This window comes from Ranitomeya imitator, chromosome 5, assembly GCF_032444005.1.
Source record: "Ranitomeya imitator isolate aRanImi1 chromosome 5, aRanImi1.pri, whole genome shotgun sequence".
NCBI lineage: Eukaryota > Metazoa > Chordata > Amphibia > Anura > Dendrobatidae > Ranitomeya > Ranitomeya imitator.
In genome coordinates this window covers 679,147,770-679,161,873 of record NC_091286.1, presented here as the reverse complement: position 1 = coordinate 679,161,873, position 14,104 = coordinate 679,147,770, and the positions used below count along the sequence as shown (strand labels likewise).

Sequence of the window (14,104 nt, the reverse complement as noted above, 5' to 3'; positions counted from 1 at the left end):
ATAGTTTTTACGTCCGTAATGCAACAAATAGAGTTTGCAGCAAAAAAAATGTTTTTTCTGGTGCTGTATTCCTGTACTGAAGGTGGTTCTGGTGCCATATTCTTATACTGATGGTGGTTTTTGGTCTGTAGATCATATACTGATGATGGTTCTTGTGCCATATTCCTGTTCTGATAGTGGTTCTGGTGATGTATTTATGTTGTGATAGTTTTTCTGGCGCTGTATTTATGTAGTACTGATGGGTCTCATGATGTATTCATGAAGTGTTGATGGTTCTGATGCTGTTTTCATCACTCACTGGAATCATCATCTGTACATAAATACAAAACTAAAATCATCATTAGTATAAAAATAGAACATCCGAGCAATCGATAGTACATAAATAAAGAACCAGAATGTTAATCAATATATAAACAGATCACTAGAATCACCATCAGTACATGAATACGTCACCAGAACCACCATCAGTACAATGAGTCACTAGAACCTCAATCAGTACATGGATACATCACAATAACCACCGTCAGTAAATAAATACAACACCAATACATGTATACACCAATACATGTATACATAACCAGAACCATCATAAATACATGAATACATCTCCAATCATAGTAAACCAATCAATTGAAATGTCAAGTCAGGCTAATATACATTTGTATCACATAAACCTACAACTCCCAGTATATTCTTAACAATGGTAAGGAGATGCTGGGAGTTGTTGTTATCAGTCTTTATCAGACCTTGGACCATACAGGAACCACAGTACAGATGAGACGTAGTCAGTATCATCAACTATTAAACTTTTACATCCAATTACCTTATGTGTGACATCCTCTCTGATTGAGTCATTTTTTTATTTTATTCTCCATCTTGTCCCTTGTCCTGACACCATGATGACTTTTCACATCCACAGCTCAACTCTCCAGATTTCCTCTTCTCCAGTCTTCTGCAGCATATTCTGATACAGTGCCCTTAAAAATAAGAGTGAAATTTTAATGCCCTCTGCATATTTATCATGCCTTAAATACGCCTCCAATGGTATATGGCCTCCACATTGTCCACCTTAATGATCTATAACCGACCCACTCTGTGCCATTATCAAATATAACCACCACACCGTCCACCCTTATTTACTACAGCTTATACCATGGCTGTCCCTCTCCAATGTTTTCTCTCACTGGCTCGCTCTTCTTATCTGCATCTCAAAAACATTTCTAGAATTCGCCCTTTTCTTACTTTCGACTCTGCAAAAACTCTTACTGTTTCTCTTATTCATTCTCGTCTGGACTATTGTAACTCTCTACTAATCGGCCTCCATCTTACCAAACTCTCCCCGCTCCAATCTGTGCTGAATGCTGCAGCCAGGATCATATTCCTCACCAGCCGTTACACCGATGCCTCTACCCTGTGCCAGTCATTACACTGGCTACCCATCCACTCCAGAATCCAGTACAAAACTACTACCCTCATCCACAAAGCTCTCCACGCTACCAGTGCTCTCCGTCCTGCTAATGACCTCAGGTTAGCATCCTCAAAAATCAGAACCTCCCACTCCCGTCTCCAAGACTTTTCACGTGCTTCGCCAATTCTTTTGAATGCACTATTATTTTACTCTCAATATCTTTACACTGTCTCCCACCATGCTAACTTATCTCCATACCGGGCCCTCATTTCATGCTGCCTCCTCTTCATATCCATTATGTGCTCCCATTACATATTATGCCCTCATACCACCCACCATGTTGTCCTCTCCAAACTGTACCCTCTCCTCACACTGTCCCCCTACACAGTATGGTGGTCACCACAGCTGCCTATACAGTATATCCACATTATGATGTACATCACAGCCTCCATGCAGTATAATGTCCACCACAACCTCCAATATATAGTATGATGTCCACCACAGCCCCATATAAAATATTGTCACACAGCCCCCTATAAAGCAACAGTCTCCTATACAGTATGGTCTCCACCACAGCCCCCATTACAGTATGGTCACCACAGCCCCCTTTACAGTACGATGTCTACACAGCCTTCAGTATAATGGCCCTCACAGTCCCCTATACATTATGATGTTGCCCACAGCCCCCTGTGTAGTATGATGCCCCGCCACAGCCCCCTATACAGTATGACGCCCCCTACGTATCGTATATAGTATGATGTTCCTACAGCACAAGTATAATGTCCCCCACAGTCTCCTATTTAATATTATGTCTCCCACAGACCCTCTTTTAATGTCCCCACAGCCAGACCCTCTTATGTCCCCACTGCCAGACCCATGTATTTCTCTTCAGCCAAACTCACAAATGACAGACACGAATACTGTTGAGTCTGGGAAGGTAACACCGGCCAGGCACAGGATATAGAGAGGTGTGCGCGGTGTAAGGACCGGCACTGATCTCGTGTCCCCGTCACTGAGCTGAACGCCTAAGATGCCGGGCATTATTTCCCCCCATAGTGCACCCCCATCAGGGAGGCACAAGGTAGCGCCCTGAGCAGGTGCCTAGTCTGCCTGCCCCTCGTCCCGGCCCTGCCTGCACTCACTATTCTGCTGTTGGAGGAGCTGTGTTATGCTGATGATGGGTTATGTTCTGAAGAGGTGACACCCAAAGCTTCCAGAAATATAGATATTTCATATACCAATAGACACAAATGGATTCATTGAAAAATGCCAACAGAATAGTGATTTTTGGAGAACGTCTATCAATGTATGAAATGATTTCTTAAGAATAAGAGCAAGTTTGTGCTAAAGACATTATTTAGGATCGAGAAAATAGTGATCTGACGAGTGTGTGAAATAAAATGGAATTATTATATTCTTGTGATATACGTATTGTTTTACTAAGCGTGCGAATAAAGTTGGGAAAAAAATGAGCAGAAAGCCAGCAATACTTCTTTTACCCACTAGATGGCACAATGTTCTGCCAATGAAAGGTCTGTTTCCTTTTCTTTTGTACTGAGTAGTTTGTAGACTCGGAGAAGGCAGGATTCTTGTCTGGAAATGTGCAAATGAGGAAAGATAGATACCAAGACAGATCAGACAAGTGCAATGCGAGGAAAACATCGCCGACAGTGCTGTGGGCTGGTATTATCAGACTGGGAAGGTCCCGATTTATTGGTTCCTTCCCAATCTAAAACTACAAGCCAGCAGCAGCCCCAGAATTGGCGTATCACATGAGCTGAGACCATTCTGGGGCTTCACCTCTGCTCTCACCATTTGCCCTGGTGCAATGGCAATCGGGGTAATGGTATTTGGGGTTGATGTCAACTTCTCAAAAATCACAGCTGCTGCAAAGCCCTGGGGTCAATAAAGGAGAGGTGTCTATAGACTCCCCCATTACTATGCCAATAATAATAATAAAAAAAAAGAACACACAGAAAATACTTTATCTGAATAAACTCTCCACTTCATCAATTTATTTAAAAAAAACCAAACTTGCCTGTCCAAAGTGGTCCAGGGAACCTGACAAAGTCCAGCAATGGATACTTGAAAAACATAAAACGAAAACAAGACACTTTCCCTTGTTCACCGATGTATTAGAAAATAAGGATCCCACACAGGTCCGGCGTAGTCTGGAGCTTCCTACAACATTCCTCCAATCCATCGCTAAAAACCGTTCTGAGGCTCCATAGACTATTAACAGCAGCCACTCCGGGCAACCGCTGTGCTCTGCGATAGATAGATACATGATAGAAGATAGATAGATATATAGATAATTGTAGATGATAGATACATAATAGATAGATAGATGTATAATAGATAGATAGATAGATAATAGATAGATAATAGATAGATATATAGATAATTGTAGATGATAGATACATAATAGATAGATAGATGTATAATAGATAGATAATAGATAGATAATAGATAGATAGATAATAGATAGATAATAGATAGATAATAGATAGATAGATAATAGATAGATACATGGATAATAGATAGATAGATATATAGATAGATAGTACATATATAGATAATAGATATAGATATTAGATAATAGATAATAGATAGATAGATATAGATAATAGATAGATAGATAATAGATAGATAATAGGTAATAGATAGATAATAGATAGATAATAGATAGATAGAAGATAGATAGATAATAGATAGATGATAGATAGATAGATGATAGATAATAGATAGATAGATGATAGATAATAGATAGATAGATGATAGATAGATAGATAGATAGATAGATAGATGATAGATAGATAGATAGATAGATAGATAGATAGATGATAGATAGATAGATAATAGATAGATAGATAGATAGATAGATAGATAGATAGATAGATAGATAATAGATAGATAGATAGATGATAGATAGATAATAGATAGATAGATAGATAATAGATAGATAGATAATAGGTAATAGATAGATAGATGATAGATAATAGATAGATAATAGATAGATGATAGATAGATAATAGATAATACATATATAGATAATAGATAGATAGATAATAGATAGATACATAGATAATAGATAGATAATAGATAGATAGATAGATAATAGATAGATGATAGATAGATAATAGATAGATAATAGATAGATAATAGATAGATAATAGATAATAGGTAGATAGATAATAGATAGATAATAGATAGATAATAGATAGATAGATAGATAGATAGATAGATAGATAGATAATAGATAGATAATAGATAATAGGTAGATAATAGGTAGATAATAGATAGATAATAGATAGATTGATGGATAGATAATAGATAGATGATAGATAGATAGATAATAGATTGATAGATAGATAATAGATACATAGATAGATAGATAATAGATAGATAATAGATAGATAGATAATAGATAGATGATAGATAGATAATAGATAGATTGATAGATAGATAATAGATACATAGATAGATAGATAGATAATAGATAGATAATAGATAATACATATATAGATAATAGATAGATAGATAATAGATAGATACATAGATAATAGATAGATAATAGATAGATAGATAGATAGATAGATAGATAATAGATAGATAATAGATAGATAATAGATAATAGGTAGATAGATAATAGATAGATAATAGATAGATAATAGATAATACATATATAGATAATAGATAGAAAGATAATAGATAGATACATAGATAATAGATAGATAATAGATAGATAGATAGATAGATGATAGATAGATAATAGATAGATAATAGATAGATAATAGATAATAGGTAGATAATAGGTAGATAGATAATAGATAGATAATAGATAGATAATAGATAGATAATAGATAATAGATAGATAACAGATAGATAGATAGATAATAGATAGATGATAGATAGATAATAGATAGATAGATAGATGATAGATAATAGATAGATAATAGATAGATAATAGATAATAGGTAGATAATAGGTAGATAGATAATAGATAGATAATAGATAGATAATAGATAATAGGTAGATAGATAATAGATAGATAATAGATAGATAGATAGATAATAGATAGATAATAGATAGATAATAGGTAGATAGATAATAGGTAGATAACAGATGATAGATAGAAGATGGATAATAGATATTTCACGGTGATGCTGAGAGTTATTTTATCTTTTCTCTCCTTCTCTTGCAGTACTCGGCCACTTTCGATGATTTTGCTGCAGGGGATTATCTGTATATTCGGCACACTAGTTTGCCACGTGTCCTTACTATTTCCATGACGTGTGGATCCGCTGTCGGGAGGCATCTCCAGTCTATTCCTCCGGCGCCCGCGGATGGCGCTGCCTGTGATTGGTCCTTTGACAGTGAACGTGGCGTCCTGGTGTACCTGGGTAATGTGACCGCTCTGAGTCCTGTGTGATGTGTTATCATTAACCCTCCAGCTGCTGTGTGGGGCCCCGTGGCCGGCGGGCACTTGTGCATTTTTGGGTTGGTTTAGCACTGAGCCATCTTTGGGTCTTATTGCCCGACCTCTGCTATCAAGTAGCAAACTCTACTCCGCACCTTTTGGCAAGCCTACAAGGGGTCACTATAGTGAAAGTAGGGGCGTCGTTCACGCCTAACCTTTGTTATTGCGGCCGGGGGCCTATTGCAGCCTCGGTGCCCGCCATGTTTGTACACATGAAGCATGGACTGTGGCGATCGCAGATTCACATTCCTATAGGAACTAATAAAAACTGTTAAAACACATTAAAAAAATAGTTTGGAAAAAAATATAAAGTCCTTCACTTCCCAACATTGCAACACAGAGAAGGAAAAGTTGTGGAACGTTGGAGATCACAGGACGATGACGTTACTCATCTGCAAATGGTGAAAAATGGGAACAAGATTTTTGAAAACTTATTGATTTATTCAGTGCAGAAATCCCGACACTTCCGGCCTCGGCTGCTGTCAGTGATGACAATAATGGTCGTCTGAGGAAGGTTCTGCTGCTGAAGGCACCTGGGCAAATCATCAAGATCCGCTGCTGGCAGCAGCTGTGTGATCACCGACCAATGACGTCCCAGATGTGCTTTATGGGAGACAAGTCTGGAGACGCCGCAGGCCGTGGCTGCCTGTTTAGTCAGTAGCACGAGCAACAGGTGGTCTGGTGCTCTCATGTTGATGATAGGACACTGGTTTCACCATCAAGTCAGTGTGGCACTGAGCTGGTGATGTGTAAGGTGCACAGGGCGGTAGTCATGGTCGAGGGGCTGCTGTGTTCCCACACCCTGGCACCCCACAAGTAAATAGCATCCCATTTCCCTTGTGTTGTGGGTGTACGTTATAACACTCACGGTTTGGACGGAAGACTCCGCTGTCTCCATGAACAGCCGCATACTGAACAAGAGACTAGTGACGAGCAACGTGCTGGGATAAGGTGTTATCTGAGCATGCTCTGGCGCTAACCGAGTGTCTGCGGCGTGCTCGAAAAATGTTTGAACACGCGACTGCATGTGTCGCGGCTGATCGACAGCTTGTGGGGATTGGCTGTTTTAATATTATTATTATTATTATCACTATTAATTATTTTTGTTTTATTATTAGTAGTATTAGTATCGCTATTAAATGTTATTATTATTGGTGGTATTACTAGTAATTATTATTATTAGTAGTAACTTTATTATTATTATTATCAGTAGTAGTATCACTATTAATTATTTTGTTATTATTATTAGTAGTAATGGTAGTAGTATCAATATGAATTAGTAGCAGTAGTAATAGAAATAGTAGTAGTTTCACTAATTATTTTTTTATTATTAGTATTATTATTAGTAGTATGAATATTAATCATTATTATTATTATCATTATAAGTAATAGTAGTGCTAGTAATAAAAGTAGTATTATTAATGTTAAATATATTTATTATTATTAGTAGTAGTATCATTATTATTAGTTGTACAAGTAGTAGCAGTATCAATATGAATTATTGTTATTAGCAGTAGTATTATTATTATTATTACTAGTAGTAGTAGCAGCAGAGGTAGTCATTGTATCATTATTGATCATTACAATTTTTATTAATAGTAGTAGAAGTAGTAATAGTATCATTATTAATCATTATGTTTTGTATTATTATTATTATTATTATTATTATTATTTGCAGTAGATGTATCACTATTACATATTAGTTTTATCAGTAGTAGTGATAGTAGTATTATTACTATTTATTTTGCTATTATGAATAGTAGTATCTTTATTAATCATTATTACTATTATTATTAGTAGTAGTATTATCACTTATTATTATTACTATTATTATTATCATCACTATTTATTACATTACTAATATAAATTATAACAATGATTAATATTATGATTTAATGTGATAATAACAATAATAATTACAAAGATATGTAAAATAGAAAAAAAATACAACTGCAAAACGTAAATAGGACATAAAAGTCAAACAAATTTTATAACATCTTTAACAACAACTTAATAATTTTTTACAATTTTAACAAAAAAGAGTCAGCGCCTGTTACTTTTATGTTCCCAGTTATATTAAAGATCAAATATCTTAAATGAAAAAAAAAAAATAACAATAATGAAAATGAATGTCAAAAATTACCAAATCGTTGGGAAAAAAAAAAATCCTTTTTCCTTTTTTCTTTTCCCCCCAATTTTCTGTTATTTTTAGTTACATTAATGCTATGATATAATTAGTCGGCCAAGTAATCCAGTTTACAAGCTTTGTCGAATTCTTCAGCTGCCACTCAAGGAGACGCCGCGGGCCCTTGCATTACTCCCCTCTCCCGCCCCCCCCCCCCCCGATCCCCATCCCTCATCCGTGTTACATGTGACTCAGTCTCCATGACTACTGGCTACATCTGCTGACACCCTGCTCACTATTTACTGCTTAATTAAGAATTTCACGGCTCAAACCTTCGCTGCCTTCGAGAACAAGAACTTAGTGTTGGAGAAATTCCACATGCACAAGGAAAGTCGTTTTATTTTTTTTTATTTTTATTTTATTTTTTTTTTGTATGAAGACCTGTCGGTGCGCCGGCACATGAAAACGTAATAAAAGTAAAAAATAATAATACAAATATAATGCAAAAAAATAATCAAATTTTTTGGAAAAATTCCCTTTCGGCAAAGCAAGATGCCATCCTTCCATCAGAAATCATTAAATGGGGCAGGGATAATGAGCGTGCAGGTTATAAAAAAAAAAAAAGAGGAATGTTTGCTCCAGTTGCGGAGAGAAGGCTGGAAGGGCTCGCAACTTCAAAAGCGCCGCGGCCAGCCTTGTCAGCAGGCTTATAAAGCTTCGTTTGTTCCCGTTTGACTTATGCCAAAAAAAAAAAAAATAAAATAAAATAAAAATTAAATAAAAAAATCTGGTATGTTTTAGAAGCCCCCATTTCGCCGACGCGGGTTCCCTCTCACCGACGGATTTTGTGCGTCAGCAAGTTAAGGCAGCTGGGCCCAAAAAACGACATCAGTCAAAGCGTATAATCACTTGACTCGATGTTAACAATGGTACTTGTAGGGGGGCGGCCGGGAGGGAGGCGTAGATTACAATAGGAACACAATTATTGCAGCTGCTGGGAGGGTTATAATTCTTCATATAAAAAGCATGAGACCTCATGAGCGAGGAGGGGAGAGGAGGGAGATGGAGGTTTATTATTTATACTGTGACTTTTGGACGCGCGGTGCCGTGCCGGTAGGGTGCCAGCAGCTGCTCGTGCTTCTACCTTCTCCAGCAATTGTACATTTTGTCAACGGGGTTAAGTTACTTTTGACCCCAAGTCTTTATGTTGATGAAAGACCCTTTTAAAGGGTGACACTGTTAAAAAAAATAAAATAAAAAAAAAAGTGGCAGGGGCGCATTAAACCGCAAACAAATGGGTATAAATTCATATCAGATGCTACTTCATTCACAGGCGCACTTGTAAATTCACACAGACGCGCCTCAGATGGGGACGGGGAGAGCACAACAGAGTCATTCAGAGGATACCGAGCAGCTGAATGCGGGGGATTGTTGATTTTTGTTTTTTTTTTTGTTATGCTGGAAAATGCCAATAAGATCTGTCAATAGGGAGGAATAAAAGGGGGAAGATTCGGGATTGTTCTCTGCCGGAGGAAAAGCTGCGTCTTCAGTCACTGCGAAACTCAATATCAACAGGTCGACTACAAGCATTTGAATCCGTCGGCGTAGAAATCACCGGAAAAAAATTGGGGAAAAATAAGTAAATAACCAGATAAATACAGCAAAAAAAAAAAAAAACAACAACATAAAAAACTCGCATCATTATAGCAATGAAAAGTCAGACGTACGTTTTAGATTATATTAAAGGTTTTATAAACATTAAAGTAAAAGGGCAAAAAAATGCACAAAAATATAATAAAAAATGGTGAAAACATTCAGATCATTCCGGTTTGTATAAATTAGGTCTTTCTGTTCCTTAGATTTTTAATAAAACTCATTTAAGTTTTTTTTGTCACAGTGTACAGACATTGCAACTTTTGTTGAGAAAATGTATTTCTGTCCTTCTTTTTCTATTCGTCTTTATTCTACATATCTTCTATTTCTTGCTTTTTTCTTCTATCTATATTTCTTCTTCCTTCCACTCTGTTATTTATTCCATTTTTTTCCTTCTTTCTTTCTTTCTCTTTTTCTTTCTTTCTTTTTCCATCTTTCTTTCCTTCTTTCTTTCTTTCTTTTTTTTCTTCCTCTCTTCCCGTCTTTCTTTATTACTTTCTTTCCTCTTCTCTTTTATTTACTCCTTTCTTTTTTCTACCTTTATTCTCTTTCTTTCTCTATCGTTTCCTTCCTTCCTTTCTCTCTTCTATATATTTTCTTTACTTCTTCAGTTTCTTCATCTCCTCCTTTCTCTAACCTTATTTTTAGATTTTTACTCTTAGTTTCTACATTCCACTTTCAGCCATGTATTATTTCTGCATAATCTTACTTTCTTAAAAGCAGCGATCTGAGGACTAAAAAGAACAATGTGTGTTTATTGACTCGTTACCATATAAATATGAGTTTAAGCTCAAACAATCTGGATAGATGATAGATCGATATTAGATAGATAGATAATAGATAGATGATAGATAGATAATAGAATAATAGATAGATAGATAATAGATAGATAGATAATAGATAGATAGATAATAGATAGATAATAGATAGATAGATAATAGATAGATAGATAATAGATAGATAGATAGATAATAGATAGATAATAGATAGATAGATAATAGATAGATAGATAGATAATAGATAGATAGATAGATAATAGATAGATAGATAGATAATAGATAGATAATAGATAGATAATAGATGGATAATAGATAGATGATAGATAGATAATATAATAATAGATAGATAGATAATAGATAGATAATAGATAATAGATAGATGGATAGATAGATAGATAATAGATAGATAGATAGATAGATAGATAGATAGATAGATAAATAGATAGATAGATGGATAGATAGATAATAGATCGACATTAGATAGGTAGATAGATAGATAAATAGATAGATAAATAGATAATAGATGATAGATAGATAATAGATACATAGATAATAGATAGATAGATAATAGATATTTAATAAATAGATATATAGATAATAGATAGATAGATAGATAGATAATAGATAGATAGATAATAGATAGATAATAGATAGATAATAGAATAATAGATAGATAGATAATAGATAGATAATAGATAGATAGATAGATAGATAGATAGATAATAGATAGATAATAGATGGATAATAGATAGATGATAGATAGATAGACAGATAGATAGATAAATAATAGATAGATAGATAATAGATAGATAATAGATAGATAATAGATAATAGATAGATGGATAGATAGATAATAGATAGATAGATAGATAATCGATAGATAGATAGATAAATAGATAGATAGATGGATAGATAGATAATAGATCGACATTAGATAGGTAGATAGATAGATAAATAGATAGATAGATAGATAGATAGATAAATAGATAATAGATGATAGATAGATAATAGATAATAGATACATAGATAATAGATAGATAGATAATAGATATTTAATAAATAGATAGATAGATAATAGATAGATATATAGATAATAGATAGATAGATAGATAATAGATAGATAGATAATAGATAGATAATAGATAGATAGATAGATGATAGATAATAGATAGATAGATGATAGCTAGATAGATAATAGATAGATAGATAATAGATAATAGATATTTAATAAATAGATAGATAATAGATAGATATATAGATAATAGATAGATAGATAGATAGATAATAGATAGATAATAGATAGATAGATAGATAGATAGATAATAGATAGATAGATAGATAGATAGATAGATAGATAGATAATAGATAGATAGATAGATAGATAGATAATAGATAATAGATAGATAGATAGATAGATAGATAGATAGATAGATAGATAGATAGATAGATAGATAGAAAGATAGATAATAGATAGATAGATGATAGATAGATAGATAATAAATAATAGATTATATAGATAATAGATAGACAGAACCCCGGAGATGGTCCCTGTACTGTGACCCCAGTGCGGCTTATGATGCTCCCCAGGATGGAGCCCGGTGTGTTTTGCATTTTCTCTCATCCTTTTTTACTCTTTTTATTTTATGTATGAGAACACAGTTATGTCAGAAGCCCCTGGAAAATGTGAGGGTCCATAACAAAGTAGAATAAAAGGGGAAAATGATACCTATTACAAAGCATTTGAGTACTGTCTGTACAAGAAGATATTTTAGGAACAGTTACCAATCCTATTGCTCGTTTTCTTGCCCGTTTTACTATGACTTTTGCTACTGCCATTACTAATAAAAGTAAAAATAACGCATATTACTATAACACTATTTCTAATTAACATAATTATATTTACAATTATTTTTTAATCATATTAGTAGGTAATCAAATCATTATTATCATTTTATCAAGTTAGTTATTATTATTCCCAATTTTTTTTTAGACTGTAAGTCAGTGATGTATTACATCACAATCCTTTCCTTCGTGACATCATGTTCTGTTGCTATAAAAGCGCGTTACCACTAGAGGGAGCCAGAGTTTGGCTGCTGCACAGCTGACTGCTAGTCCCTTTGCCTGGAGCAATGAAACATTTCGCCTGAGGCTTTTCAAAGCGAAGCTCAATGATATCGTTTAGCACTTTTTTTTTTCCCCCCAAGTAATTTAATAGACTCGGCATGATAAGTGGCTGTTGTGGCAGTCGTACAGATGAGGCGGGCCGGGGTCTTGGATCGGGGAGGTTGTGTGATGTAATCGCTGATTTGTCTGACACCTAAATGATTTCTTATGGGTCTCGTTTCACTGACTTAATGTTTAAATTGCTGAGATTTCAATCATTATGGACATTTTTGAATCAGAGTAGATACTTAAAATTTAAAAAAAATGATATGGGTTCGGCTTAAGTATTTACAATGTTGATTATGGGGTGATATGGACCCACGGAGCGCAATTTTGGTGACTTTGAAAGTTTGCCGATCACATTGGCTTCACGCTAGACATACAGTATGTGCCGTTTTAAAAGTATCCATCATAATTTTGTTTATTTTTTATGTTTTTTTGCTAATGTATTGTTACAATACATTCTCATGGAAAAATTGCATTGCATGAGGCCTCTACATTGTCTGTTTCCACCCATTTTTTTTCATGAAATATTTTTCAGGAGGAAATGTTTCTATCTTTGAAGTAATCTCCAGGTTGTCTTGATCTATGAAAGAGTCTAAGAGGTGTGTCAATCTCTATGAGTCCAAAGAGCATGTCTATCTCTAAATGAGTCCAAGGGGTGTGTCTATCCCTAAATAAGTCCAAGGGGTGTGTCTTTCTCTAAATGAGTCCAAGAGGTGTGTCAATCTCTGAGTCCAAAGAGCATGTCTATCTCAAAATAAGTCCAAGGGGTGCGTCTGTCTCTAAATGAGTCCAAGGGGTGTGTCTATCTTGAATGAGTCCAAGAGGTGTGTCAATCTCTGAGTCCAAAGAGCATGTCTATCTCTAAATGAGTCCAAGGGGTGTGTCTATCCCTAGATAAGTCCAAGGGGTGTGTCTATCTTAAATGAGTCCAAGAGGTGTGTCAATCTCTGAGTCCAAATAGCATGTATATCTCAAAATTTGGTGCGTCTGTCTCTAAATGAGTCCAAGGGGTGCGTCTATCTTTAAATAAGTCCAAGGGGTGTGTCTATCTTTTAATGAGTCCAAGAGGTGTGTCAGTCTCTGAGTCCAAAGAGCATGTCTATCTCTAAATAAGTCCAAGGGGTGCGTCTGTCTCTAAATGAGTCCAAGGGGTGTGTCTATCTTAAATGAGTCCAAGAGGTGTGTCAGTCTCTGAGTCCAAAGAGCATGTCTATCTCTAAATGAGTCCAAGGGGTGTGTCTATCCCTAGATAAGTCCAAGGGGTGTGTCTATCTTAAATGAGTCCAAGAGGTGTGTCAATCTCTGAGTCCAAATAGCATGTATATCTCAAAATTTGGTGCGTCTGTCTCTAAATGAGTCCAAGGGGTGCGTCTATCTTTAAATAAGTCCAAGGGGTGTGTCTATCTTTTAATGAGTCCAAGAGGTGTGTCAGTCTCTGAGTCCAAAGAGCATGTCTATCTCTAAATAAGTCCAAGGGGTGTGTCTGTCTC

The 14,104-nt window shown here is 35.0% G+C and overlaps 1 protein-coding gene across 1 annotated transcript in view; it reads left to right on the top strand.

The window, feature by feature from the left end:
• PKHD1 (PKHD1 ciliary IPT domain containing fibrocystin/polyductin) overlaps positions 1-14,104 on the top strand; it is a 918,515-nt gene that overhangs the window by 556,043 nt on the left and 348,368 nt on the right. Inside the window, exon 48 of the mRNA XM_069726855.1 lies at positions 5,613-5,811. Within this exon, the coding sequence (XP_069582956.1) occupies positions 5,613-5,811 (199 nt within the window). The remainder of the gene's footprint in view (positions 1-5,612; positions 5,812-14,104) is intronic.